The 12,934-nt window shown below is 60.7% G+C and overlaps 1 protein-coding gene across 3 annotated transcripts in view; it reads right to left on the bottom strand.

The window, feature by feature from the left end:
- Nucleotides 1-129: 129 nt before the first annotated feature.
- Nucleotides 130-12,934, bottom strand: part of VAC14 (VAC14 component of PIKFYVE complex) — a 116,229-nt gene continuing 103,424 nt past the window's right edge. The window contains exons 15-19 of one of the 3 annotated variants that reach the window (XR_004438979.1): nucleotides 11,320-11,523; nucleotides 9,832-9,950; nucleotides 8,233-8,312; nucleotides 5,526-5,676; nucleotides 130-778 (exon numbers count right to left, since the gene is read on the bottom strand). Coding sequence is in view for 2 of the 3 variants with exons in the window: in XM_033218950.1 (XP_033074841.1) it covers nucleotides 4,538-4,724; nucleotides 5,526-5,676; nucleotides 8,233-8,312; nucleotides 9,832-9,950; nucleotides 11,349-11,523 (712 nt within the window). In the remaining variant the exon portion in view is untranslated. The other 2 variants (XM_033218951.1, XM_033218950.1) reach the window with 2 other exon arrangements.

Genomic DNA, 12,934 nt, shown 5'->3' with positions numbered 1-12,934 from the left:
AGTGCAGGGACCAGGCCCTGGGTCAGCCAGTACTCCTTGGGGCCATAATGAGACCCCATCTCCAGGACAGAGGGTGAGGCCCCCGGGGCAACTGCAGATGTCAGCTGGGAAGGAGCAGGCCGGCTCGGGTTGAGGATTTTCTCTTATTTCTTTATTGGAGTGGGGGTGGGGGTGCATCATTCAGATCTTTGTGCTGGTGCCTACGTGCATACAAGTACACACACACACACAGGTATGTGTTCACGTATGTATACATATACACACAAGGCCAGAGCTCTGGTGTGCTGGAGGAGAGGCAAGCTCTTTTTCCAAGAGGGTATTAGAAAGAGGTTGATTCCAGAGGATGAGTGGTGTCTGAGGCTGTAGCCCCCCACAGGGTGGGCAGCCAGCTCTGTGTGAATGCTAGGGTGCAGCTGACAGTGCTGGAGGCCTGAGGGCTGGACTCTGAGAGGAGCTTGGGCAGACAGAGCAGCCTCCGGCCCCAACAGTGCCCTGGGCTGGCAGTCAGGCCCAGCCCCGGTCCTGAGAGGCAGGTCCTTGAGCTCCTCAGGAGGGCGTGACAACCCTGAGTGCTTCATGGGACCACTCAGTGGGCCCTCCTCTCTGCCAGGCCTGTCAGAGGACGACCCTCCGGTCCAGGTGGTCCGCACGCCCACTCCGCTGGTGCCGCACTTCCAGGTGCTTGTTCTGGACCTTCTCAAAGTGCTGCAGCAGCTCTGCGTAGTCGATGCTAGGGGAGTCGGCTTTCTGGGACTTGGGGGCTGCCTTTAGACTGTCTCTGGGAAGAGGGAGCAGAAATGCTCAGTGTCAGGGGATCGGCTCATGGAGGGGTTACTGCTGGAGGGCAGTGGGGTCAGGGGCAGAGCCACAGGCTGTGGGCTCAGCCTCTGGGCGTCTCAGGCCTGGCAACTCTTCCCTCACAGCCAGCCCCAGAGCTGGGAAGGCCCTGAACATCCCCGTCTTCTGCAGTTGGTGGGAACAGCCAACACTGCTGCTTGGCTATTGCCCTCGGCCTGTGGGCTGGCGATGGCGCCCAGAGCAGGCATCGCATTGGGAAGCATTTCCTGTTTACGAGTGGCTCCCTTTGGGGTGAAAGCCAGGGCTCGCAGCCAGCCAGGAAGCCAGCTGGGGCCTGGAACAGGGTCGGGGGCGAAGGGGGAGGTGGCAGCTTGGCCCTTTCTCTGAGGCAGGGCTAGGACTGGGGAGAACGGGAACTGCTGAAGAGCCTCTGCTGGGCCCTCCACTTGGCAGGATATTTGTTTTTGAGTGTTGGGGCCCTGAGGCCTGCAGTCACTCACTGTCCCTGGGAGAAGGAAAGCCGGTCTCACCACTGGACATGCCTTCAGCACCGCCATTCCTGTTGCTGCCCCCCTCTCCAGTTGCTCTGTACAGCAACACAGGTTGTGCACTGCATAGCTAGTGTGCATGATGCTCCCTATAATCGTGCAATTCGGTAGCCTTGCTGTCCTTGTCAAGCCCAGTACTTAGCTTGCCCCTGGGGATGAGATCCCCTTGGGCTCCTGTCCCATTCCTACTCACCCTCCAGCAGTGTCTCATGAGACGTTCTGCTCCCTCCCTTTGGCCTCACTGGTTTGGAGGAGATGTGTGTGGGCTAGGAAGCATCTGTTTCCAGGCCCTGAGGCCTGGCGACCCTGGAAAGGGGTCTCAGGAAGATTGTGGGCTGCTCAGCTAAGCAGAGAATCTTGGGGCCCTTCAAGTTCATGAAAAGATGCCAACTGGTGGGGTGGGGGGTGGGGGTGGCGTGCAGGCAGTGGCAGAGCACAGGAACTAGACAGACCTGGACCCAACCATAACTCCACCGCTTCCTAGCGGTGTGACTTGGGCATGTGACTGTTTCCTGGTCTGCAAAGCGAGGGCTACCTAAGGAGTGCCCTGGGGTGGCTGCCAAGATGCTTTGACACGATGTGTAAGAGCTTTGCCTGGTGTCCAGCCTCGGCTTAGGTACCTGGCAGGTGCCACTGTGGCTACAGTTCTGCCCCTTCAACGTGAGGCCAGCCGGGGCCCAGCAGCTTGAGGGTGGAAATAAAGGAGGCCATTTTGGGGGACACACAATGGAGCTCCCCCAAAATGAACTCTTGGCCATGAGTTCAGTCCAGCCTGACAGCCAGAGCCTGACAGTTGCCTCTGATGGCCCACCAGCCTGCTGGGCAGGACCGGGGCAGGGGGACTCTTCCCACAGTTGAGATGCCATCTGGGGCCTGGAGGCGGCCTCCTGCACCCCTGCTCAGCTTTGCCTGCCCACACCTGTTCCCTTCCCGCCTCCCTGCTGAAGATGCGCCACCAGAAAACATCTTGGACGTGTCTACGGCTGTGGCTGCTGCTTTTCTGGGCCTGGCGCTCCTGCCTCCCTAGCGGGGCTCAGCTGACGTTCGTTCAACAAAGATCAAAAGTAGCCGGGTAGGGCCCATTCTAGAGGGCCAGGCTGTGGGCAGTGTTCTAGGCTGTGGTTGCTCCTGGGAAGGGACCTCCCAGGCACAGTAACTCTGGCGCCCAGGTGCCACTGCTCCAAGAGAGCAGCCTGGACTTCTGAGGAGGCCAAGGGACACCCCGGAGCTTTTGCAACCCTAAGTCCAGGGTGTAGCCAGATGCTCCTCTAACCCACTTAGGCCAAGGCCACAGGTGTGACCCTAAAGTGTGTCTTCTGATGCTGGGCACCCATGGGTCTGCGCGTTGCTCCCCATGACACTCCTGGCAAGCCAAGGCCTTAGGTTAGGGACGCTCAGGGGCTCTAGAGAGATGCTTTCAGCACTGGATGGCAAACTTGGGGAGACGGGCATCGGTGTGGCGGGGCTGGTGGGGGTGGGAAGAGTGGGCCACATCTGCTCCCTGGGCCCTTAGGGTGGCAAGAAGTCCTGCTCCCTGTGATAGGCAGACCCTTCCTGGCCTGAGGTCTTGGGAGCAGGGTGGGCTGTGTCCCCAAGAGTGGGAGACACTGCCTGGGCTGCTGAGCACACAGGCCAGGCCCGTTCTCCCTGCCCCACCTAACGCGGATGGCCGTTCTCAGGCCCTGCACGTCCTCTGTAGGTTCATAAGCATCCCCGGGCACCGAGGCTGAGGCCAGCCAGCCTGCAGCACAGTGTGGCCAGTCTAGGACTCAGGGCTGGCTCTCACTCCTGCCATCCCACCCATGCACCTGTCACCAGCTTTTTCTTAGAGGTTCCCTCCTGCCTCACTGAGGAGACAGTCCCTGGGGAGTGGCCCAGAAGCCAGCGGGTGGGGGAGCTGTGGTCCCCAGGGCCCTGATGGCGCCTGGAGCACACAGAACCATGGATGGGCGAGGAGTGTACAAACTCCCCCAGCTGTTCCCGGCTCCAAGGCCTGCCCTGCAACTCGACCCTGTCTGCCAGCTGTCTGCCCCTCCCAGGGCTGGGACTGTCCGCAGCTCCCTTCCCAGGGTGTGAGCTGTCTTCCGGGCCCCACCCTGCAATCTGACCCCTTCCCCAGCTGTTCAGAAGGCCCTTGGTGTGCCCACTGCTCCTGTGCCCCTATCTACGGTATCTCTTCCTAGGTCCTTACAAAGAAAGGCTGGGGACCCAGGGCATTGAAGGCTAGGGGGTGCCTCACACACCCATTTAGTCCAAATATGCATTTACTGACCAAGTAACCAAGAGCCCAGAGAGGGCACTGGCCTTGCTGGAGGTCACACAGCAAATCCATGGCAGAGCTCACACCAGATCCTACTCTAGGCCTGCAAACCATGCACTGACCCTCAGAATCTTCTACCCAGACGCCTCAACCCCTTGGCTCAGGACTTCCCTGACTGACCGTGGGAGATTCTGAGGAAAGCCTAATTTTCCCAGCTTCCCTCTGCAAACTTGTTCTACCCTGGTTTGAGGAGTATGATTGCTCTGAGCCTCCACTCCCCTCCCAAGACGAGATCAGCATGCAGAGCCCTGGGAGAGGCGGGGCTGGCTCCCTGGCCAGGAGGCCTCCCAGGAAGGCAGGCCGGTTCCCACAGGGAGACTGGAGGTCACAGGGAAGCGGCCCTTCCTGCCCTTCTCCCTGCTTCCGGCTGCACCTTCCCCTCCCGGGCGCCTGCCAGGGTGACCCTAACACTATGGGGCGCTGGAAGGGACAAGGCAAAGGCTGGGCCAGCGAGGCCTGGTGTGGATTCTGGGCCTCTCTTGGAGTCTCTTGGGAGCTGACAGGACTCTGGCCCCGGGAACCCACATTCGCGCCCCCCTCCGTGGCTGACCCCGCTCCCCTGGGGACACTGCATTCGGTACTGTCTCCTGGGGACCACCTGGTGGCACCCCGAGCAGCTGGGGTGGCAGCCAGCTCAAGGCCTAGTCCTGCCAATGCAGGGCACTGCCTTCTGGGGAAACAGGGCAGGGAAGGCAGGAGCTGTCTTGGTGGGGGCCGCACTCTCTGGGGGTTCAGCCTCTCCAGCTGGTCTGGGGCAGACAGCCTATCAGGTGCACCACACTCAGTCACCGGAGGGCCAGTCTGGGTGGGAGGGACAGTGGGAGCCAAAGCCAGCAGTGTGGCGCGCACAGAGGCTCCGGGCAGGCCTGTCTCAAGGCTGCCTGTGTCCATCGCAAGGGCAAGCACCCGAGGCCCTTTGCTGGAGCAAGGCGCCAGGCCTGCTGAGTGGCTCTAACAGCCTGGGAGGGAATTCTAGACACACAGGGCATCTGATGCAAGCTGGGCGCGCTCCATTCAGCGTAAATCTTCTCAGTGGCTCTGCTGGTTTCCATGGCGACCTGACAAGTGAAATTTTCCATCTCGGATGCCAAATGCCTGTGGATGAGGCAAAGCCTCCAAGGGTTACCAAATACAGACACGGCCCTACAGACTCTGGGGTAGGGGCCAGCCATGGGTTCAGGGTGGGAGCCCGCAGCCCTCTGACCAAAGGCTGCCAAGTCGGGCATCTTCTCGGTGGAGGGGTGCCTAGGACCTGTTCCTTCCACGGGCAAGACCTGAGCAGGGGAGCCTTGAGTGCGCTCCTGCCTCCCACCCCACCCAGGAGGTGGCTGAGAAGGTCCTAGCAATGATGGGGTCTCCCAGTGACGCAGGGTTGAGCTTCTGCCACAGACAGGGTGGGGAGAGGGGCTATGTGAGGCCTGGGAGGTGCCCAGGACAGGCTCCTCCCTCGCTCGATGGCCACTGGGGCCCCCATCTCTAAGCTGGGGCAGGAACTCCTTCCCCTGCCTGGAGTTTCTCTTCAGGGTCCTTTATCTGGGTAACTCCAGATGCCCTCAGAGTTTTTAGATTTTTGCATAGCCTCACTGAGCTGGACCCTGATCGCCTGGAAGTGTTGCTACTCCCGGCCACCGTGCGAACGCTCCCAGAATCCCTCGCTCAGTGCTCTGATGTGGAACACAAAAGGCCAAGGGGCAAGTGGCTGCGGGGGCGGGGATGGTGGCCACAGTGAAAAAAGGGGTGGGATGCTGAAGTGAGGGAGGCCTCAGCAGCCCCCTCTACGGCCCTTCCTCACCAGGCTCCTCTGGACCTGTCCCTGCTCGGGGGCGGGGCGGGGGCAGCAGTCCCCAGCCAGCACTCACTCGGTCTGCAGCAGCTCGGGGTTGGGCACACACTGGAGCCGGTGTGAGAGCAGCTGGAAGGCGCTGCTTTGCGGCAGGAGCATGAGCAGGCCGTAGAGGGCCTTGATCAGGTAGGGGTTGTTCTTCACGTCCAGCAGCTGCAGGCGCAGATCTGGGGTGGGCAGAGGGCAGGGTTCAGGGACCTGGCACTGCTCTGGGACATGCCCAGCCCATACTCCCTGCCTCCAACTGGCCAGGACCACAGGGACCTGGTGCCATGACACCCACAGCCCAAGGACCCAGCTGTGTGGGCCCAGCCAGGTGGCCGTGGCTTCCAGCGAGTCAGGGGCTCCTTCACAGCCCGTCGCGCTGCTCCCGCCTCCCCCAGGAGTGTCCTAGCAGTTTCCATGATCTCATCTTCCTTTCTACCTGCCCACCTGCCTGTCTGATCTTTCCAACAGTCATCTCAGCCCGACAACCCCGAGATGCCCTGTGGGGCCTGCTCTGTTCCCCGCCCCCTGCTCAGCTGCCTCCCTGGTGATAGGAGGGCTCGGGGCCGTAGTGTAACAGATTCTCCAGTCGGCTCCGCACGTGCCAGCACGGGAGAGCTATAAATAGGGTGTGCTGGAGAGAAAGACGGTGGATTAGGACAGTTTTAAGAGAGGGCAGGATGGAAAAACACTTTTGTGTGTAGCGACACACACCAAAGCCCCGGAGTGTCTGGAAGGGGCTTCTGGGGCTCTGGCTCACATGCCAGCCCTGCCACCACCCTGCCAGGTGGAAAGAGACACACCCGGGGGCTGTCCAGCACTCGTTCCAGCCCAAGCTGCAGCACAGAGCCCGCTAATGGCTGGCTGTACCACAAGGCAGTCCCAGCTTCCCTAAGGTGCACAGGGGAGGCGGGATTGGAAATGGGCTCACTTCTCTCCTGCGAGCCTCTCCAGAAGAATCACTGGCTTCTACTTTCTTGTGTCCCTAGGCCCAGGCCAGGCATTGTTTGTGGAGGATGTGCCATGTGCTTTGCGAAAGGGGCTATGTCACCCTGGCAGCCGCCACACAGGGGGTCCCGCTGACACAGGGAGCCTGAGCAACCAGGCCTTAGGGCCAGGGTGTCGGTGAGCAGGGAGCAGAGGAATGGAGGCCTCCTGGCGCCCTCCAGAGGAGACCCCCACCACCACTGTCCCAGGCCTGGCTGCCCAGCAGAAGCACGAGCCTGTTTCCAGTCCTAAGCCTTTGGGCCTTGGGGAAGCGGGCACTGCCTGTGGCCAAACCAGCCACCTCTAGGATCCAGGTGACTCAGGGCTGGGACGATGTTGGGCGAGACCAGGGTGTATCTCTCCTCTTACCCTGCCCCAGCAAAGCCCTGGGCTTGAGGAGAAGGTGCTTGGAGTTCCTCCAGGGTCAGGGAGGGAGGGCAGTCATCCCAGGGATGCTTCTGGAATGCCAAGAATGTACAACTGGAGAGCTGAGTCAGGACAGACCAACAGCGGGAGCAGGGTCTTTTTAGGACCTGACCTCAGGTGGCCGCATAGGTGCCTGTGTCCCTGGGAGGCCCTCGAGGAAGTGAAATGTCAGGCTGGGCACACTTGGGACAGGCTTTAGTGCACTCTGCGGAGAGCAGGGTCTCCCTCCTGCCCTTCTGTCTCCAGGGCATCAGTTCCCATGGCACCCTGCTGCTTGACGAGGCTGCCCTTTGAAGGGGGCTCAGGAGGGGATGGGAACAGGTGTTCTTCAGCCCCTGCATTCAATTTGGGCTCCAGGGCTCAGCCTGATAGGCTTAGGCTGGGCGAGTCAGAGACGCTGCCAGAGAGTACGAGAGACCCAGGCGGTCAGCTTGGCAGGGAAGGTGGGCACCAGCAGGGTGGCCGCCTGGCTTCTCTGCACATTATAAATACACGAGCATCATTCAAAGTGTGTATGTCGAGGCACCGAGAGCTGTGCTCACCCCAGCCAGCTGCCACTTTTGCACATTCAGCCTGAGTGTTACTAAGCAGGCAGCTCCTGCCCACTGGCTCCCAGCAAATGCCAACTCTTCTTTCAGGGAGGTGCAGGCATGGCTCTTGGGCCAACAGGAGCACCTGCAGAGGGACCCGGGGGACCCACGACTTCAGAGAGCCAGGGCAGAGGCAGCAGGCTCGGAGGGGTGGCTGGGTAGCCCAGGGGCCTGGTATCAGCCTTCAACGGGGTTCTGCTGTCAGTGCTGGCTCATGTCCATGAGACTCGCCTTGAGGGATACAGGCAGTACCCAGGTTCTGATGCCACATGCCCCAGCCCTGCTCTGGCTGGCCTTGCAGGCCTACCATCCCGGTCTTTATTTTTTTATTTTTCTGAGACAGGGTCTCGCTCTGTCGCCCAGGCTGGAGTGCAGTGGTGCAGTCACAGATCACTGCAGTCTCCACGTCCTTGGCTCAAATGATCCTCCCACCTCAGCCTTCTGAGTAGCGGTGACTATAGGCATGCACTATCATGCCTGGCTAATTTTTAAAAAATTTTGTAGAGATGAGATCTCACTATGGTGCCCAGGCTGGTCTCAAACTCCTGCCCTTAAAAGATGCTCTAGCCTCAGCCTCCCAAAGTGCTGGGACTCAACAATCCAGAAGCTTCCCTGGGGTGACTGCTCTTCCTCCCTCCCCAGCCAAAAGAGACCAACTGGAGCTTGGCTCCACCCACCCCACTCCAGGCCAGCCTTGGGCTCACGGTGTGAGGCGTGGTGGGAGGTGGTTCTTACACGTGAAGATGGGACACTCGATCAGCTGCACCAGCTTGTCCACCTCTGCAAGGAAGTCCACGGTGACCTCCAGGTCCCCACTGAGTGTGCAGTCAAGGAAAGTCTGGCTGCTGGGCCAGCACAGCCGCAGCTCAGAGCACCATGCGCCCTCCCCACCTGCGCCTGGCTTCCTGTGCACAGAGCCTGGTTCTGGTGAAGCACCATTTGGCGCACAAAGGACACCAGTCTCTTCTCCTCTCCTCGCCTTTCTGTCCTAAATGGAAACCCCCTGTTCGGGAGTTCCAGGTTCTGCTCCAGCAGCTGTCTCCTCTGCACCCACCCTCTTATCACAGCCCTGTGGCCCACTAGGGGAGGGATGCGCAGGAAGGGTTCTCTCCTTTCCCGCCAGCACGGCTTCACCAGGGCTGCAGCAGGCTTGCGGCGCTGGGCAGTGGCCCGCCAGTCTCTGGGTCACAGAAGTGGCTGAGAGGAGCAAATCCAGGTTGTAGAAGGTAAGCAGGCACACCGTGGGGAGCCAGGCAGGGCCACACAGCCCTCCACTGAGGCACCTCCTGGCCCCTTCTTCCTGACTCACAACTCCTGGCTGGTCATGTTGCCTTCCAAACAGCACTCCAATCCTGGCTTACATGTCAGGCACCTACGGATGGGGCTAGTTTCCTTCTTGGTGTTTAAAAAAAAATCTGGCCAGGCATGGTAGCTCACACCTGTAATCCCAGCACTTTGGGAGGCCGAGGTGGGCAGATCATTTGAGGTCAGGAGTTTGAGACCAGCCTGGCCAATTTGGTGAGACTCTATCTCTACTAAAAATACAAAAATTAGCCGGGCATGGTGGTGAACGCCTGTAATCCCAGCTACTTGGGAGGCTGAGGCAGGAGAATCACTTAAACCTGGGAGGCGGAGGTTGCAGTGGGCCAAGATCACTCCACTGCACTCCAACTTGGGTGACAGAGCGAGACTCTGTCTCAAAAAACAAAACAAAACAAAACATCTAACCCTGGATGCCTTTTGAGGAGCGCGGTGCTGAGGTGAGCATTGGTGCCTCCTGTTTCCGAGGCCTCCGCCCAGCCTGCTTCTCCCCAGCGTGTCATCCTCAAGCCTGTCAGGCTCTAGCTCTGTGGCCCCCGAAGGCCCACGCCTAGGCTGAAGCCTGCAGGCTCACCCAGCCGTCCACCTATATTTCCAGCTCCAGGCCTTCTCCCCTACCCCCACACCAGACCCAGGAGGAACTGCAATGAGCAGAGGGCAGCCACCTTCTCCCAGGGGCAGGAGCTGGGGTTCTCTCTTACCCCAGCAAGATAGCCCAGCATCACCTGCTGGCACCCGCCGGGCCGGGCCTCCTCAGTCCCAATCCCAACCCACAGGGTTTCTCCCGGGCCAGCTCCCCTCCAGGAGCCCCTCTTTGCTGCCAACCTCGCTCTCCCAAATACATCCCTCCCCTCCCAGTGTCCTGGTGGCCCTGATGTCACAAGCCCTGAGGCTGAGTGGAGGGGTGGGGACAGGAGCATGGCACTTGGGCCCGCCTGTTGGGTGGAAAGGGGGCAGCCGGCCCCTCCCTGCCCCTCAGTGGCCCAACCCCAACCACAGCGAGAGGAAGGATACAACTTCTGGATGAGGTCATAGGCATGCCGGTAGTTCTGGGTGAGGAAGCAGAGGGACACCGTGGTGACTGGGTTGTGGCACCAGGAGCGGTACAGGCAGCAGAACAGGTTCTGGCTCTCCTGTAGGGGAAGAGGTGTGAGCCGTGAGGAGACCCCCACTCCTTGCCCCCTCCCGGTCCATGTGGGGACCTGAGGGAAGGGCCACAGGTCTAAGACCCAGGGGTCTTCGGTCGGGGGCAGCCGGAGCCAGCTTAGCACTCCGGCTGCTGGGCATCCCGGCTGGGAACGAGCCGTCACAAAGGAAACGCTGACAGCTCCTCCGCAGACCCTGTCATTACCTCCCAGTCCCAGAGCTGTGTGGTGGCTGCGAGGGCCTGGCTGGGAGTGGCTGTCCTTTGTGCTGGCATGTCTGCCCTCGGCAAAATCACAGTCATTGTCCCCTACTCCCTGCCCCCCTCCAGAACTCTGTGGTCCCAGAGCCCCATGGGGCTGGGAGGGCGACGGGGGAGTGGGCAGGGAAGGGAGGAAGCACACTAAAATGCCATCTCCTCCCCACCTCTGCAGGCCACCTCCAACACTTGGAAACCACCCAGGAACCCAGCCCACACTTGGGGGAGCCCCTGCCCCTGAGGAAAATTCTTAAGGCCTCTGCGAATGTCTGGAAGGAACCACAGGAGGGAGGCAGGGCTGTGGCCTGGATCGTGCAGAGCCACTTGGCCCCAGATGCCCCCGGACATGGGCCTGGATATCCCTGAGGCTCCTGGGGAGGGTGCAAGCAGGGTCTGAGCCGGCAGGGGGCCTGGGAAATGAAATCCCTGGAGTCCCTGCCTCCAGGACAGCGCCTGTCCCTGCACGGCCTCTGCAGCCACCACCCTCAGCCAGGACATGAGAGGCCTGGGACCCGCATCTCTCCTTGTTCATAGGGGAGTGAGACTGAGTGTCCTTTCTGCTCTCTCGGACCAGTCGTTGGCGCATCCTCATCCACAGCCTGGGACGGATGGGCAGCAAACTTGACACCCTGGCTTATGACAGGTGCCTCAGGAGCCAGGTGTGCCCAGCTGTGGGAGAGAGGGGCCAGGTCAAGGAGGGCGAGAAGAGCAGTTAACCCCTGATTCACCAGCAAGGTTATAACCTAGAGGCCTGGCCCTGAGAAGGTAGCACTGACGAGCGGGGTAGGCCCACAGCCAGCAGAGCCTCTGTTTTCAAGGGGGCAGTGCCTGGAGTGGGACTGGGGTGTCAACCAACGGAAAAGGCAGGGCTGTTGGGGGGTCAGGATGGACACATGGACCCTTCTGCGGGCAGAGACCTCAGTGCGGGTGACATGACACACCTGTGGTTAGTGCTGTGTGCAGCCACTCACCCAGGATCCCTATTTCCCAATGGACCAGGGGAGGTCTCGATTTCAACCCCATCTTCTCCCTGACAGCCTCCTGGGGCCAGCCGAGGGGCGGGCTGACACACGGTATGCCCCCGGCATGCAGGAGCACACCTGAGGACGGAGTCACGGACGCAGCCTACCAGGGTCTTCAGGTCCTTCAGCTGGTTCCTTAGCTGGAAGAGCTCCGTGGAGGTCAGCAGGATGGTGTTGAGGGCGTGGACCATGGTCGAGGCGAACTTGAGGTCCTCCTCCCGCAGCAGGATGTCTGCCATCGAGTGGAAGATGTTCTCCGCGTTCAACAGGAGGCACAGCTGCCTGGAGAGCAGGCAGAGTGGGGTCAAGGGCGCAGGACGAACTGCGTCTCAGCCTGGGAGGCCTCCTTGCGGTTTTGCAGCGTTCTGGGGAAATCTGCCCTTTCCCGAGGCCGGTGTGGAGCCATGACTCTGAGGCCTGTGGTTGCGGGGGGGCGGGGAAGGGTGGGGGGAATGCTGCACCTGCCTCCAGGCTTCGCAGCACTGCCTACCTGGGCCTAGCCATGCCAGGGTGCCCCACGCTATACTAATCCCTGGGCACAAAAAACAGCTGGGCCTCCAAAATAGTCCCTGGGACCCCGTCACCTTCCTGAACTCCCACATGCTTGGGCAATGCCTGCCACCCCAGGCCAAGACACGGCTGTCCTCCACTGGGCTTTCTTCTCTTGCTAGAGCTCATCTTCATCCGGCCAGTTCTCCACACATCAGTCACCTGTTTACTGCCCCACTCCTCCTCCTGGAAGCCCCCGAGGTCAGGGGTTTGTGCTGTTCGGGCTGTACCCCATGGCCTGGAGCACAGATCCATGTGGGAGGAGCCTTATGACCCTGAGTTTTTCTTCACTGTACGGCTGGCGAAACTCTGGTGAAGTGACTCGACCAAGATCGCGGAGTCACTTAGGGCCAGAGCCCAGCTCGCTGGTCCCTGGGCCATGACCCCTTTCCCATCTCTTGTCTAGTAAGTCATTCAGTGCTAAGGATTGGACTTTGTGAGAGGAGCCTCCCCATTATACAAAAGGAAAAAACCGAACCCAGAGGATGAAAGCAGATTCCCCAGGGTCCCTGGGCCAGATGACACCAGCAGTGAGAAGTGGGTGGTGAGGACAGGCTTGGAGGAATCCGCGCTGCTTCTCCACGTGCCCTTGGAGGCCTGGCCTGCAGGGGAAGGGCGCCTGGGCAATGCTTCCCAGCTGGAGTCCCAGGGATTTGGGAGCTTCCCAAAACAGCATGATGCAGGCAAGATGGGGCAGGAGTGGGGTGGCTGGTGAGAGGGTGGTGTGCAGCACTGTGCTTCCTGACTGCTGGGCTGGCGGCAGCATGGCACCCCTGTCCACACCACCTCCCATCTAGGGCTGAGCTCTGGAGCCTGACGCCGTATCCCGTCTCCAGGCAAGCCTCACCACAGGTCCCACGTGGCGCTGGAGGCCCCGAGGTCTCAGGTGCTCAGTGAGGTGAGCCACATTTCTTGGTGGGAGGCCTGAAACACCTCCATCTTCTCCCAGGTCGCTGGACTCAGCCTCCGCTCGGCATGACCTGGGCCCAGCTTCCCGAATGCCCCTGAACGCCAGCCACGGCTCTGGGGCCAGACTGGAGAAGATTCCTCCCCACCCCCAGCCCCAAAGGAACCCCAGATCATTTGGTAACAAAGAGGCCAGACCACAAAGTGCAAACAGTAGGCAGGCCGTTCCAGCCTACCC

This window comes from Trachypithecus francoisi, unplaced genomic scaffold, assembly GCF_009764315.1.
Source record: "Trachypithecus francoisi isolate TF-2019V2 unplaced genomic scaffold, Tfra_2.0 Lachesis_group10, whole genome shotgun sequence".
Lineage (NCBI taxonomy): Eukaryota > Metazoa > Chordata > Mammalia > Primates > Cercopithecidae > Trachypithecus > Trachypithecus francoisi.
Note: the sequence above shows the minus strand (reverse complement) of the source record. Positions and strands in the feature narration are given on the sequence as shown.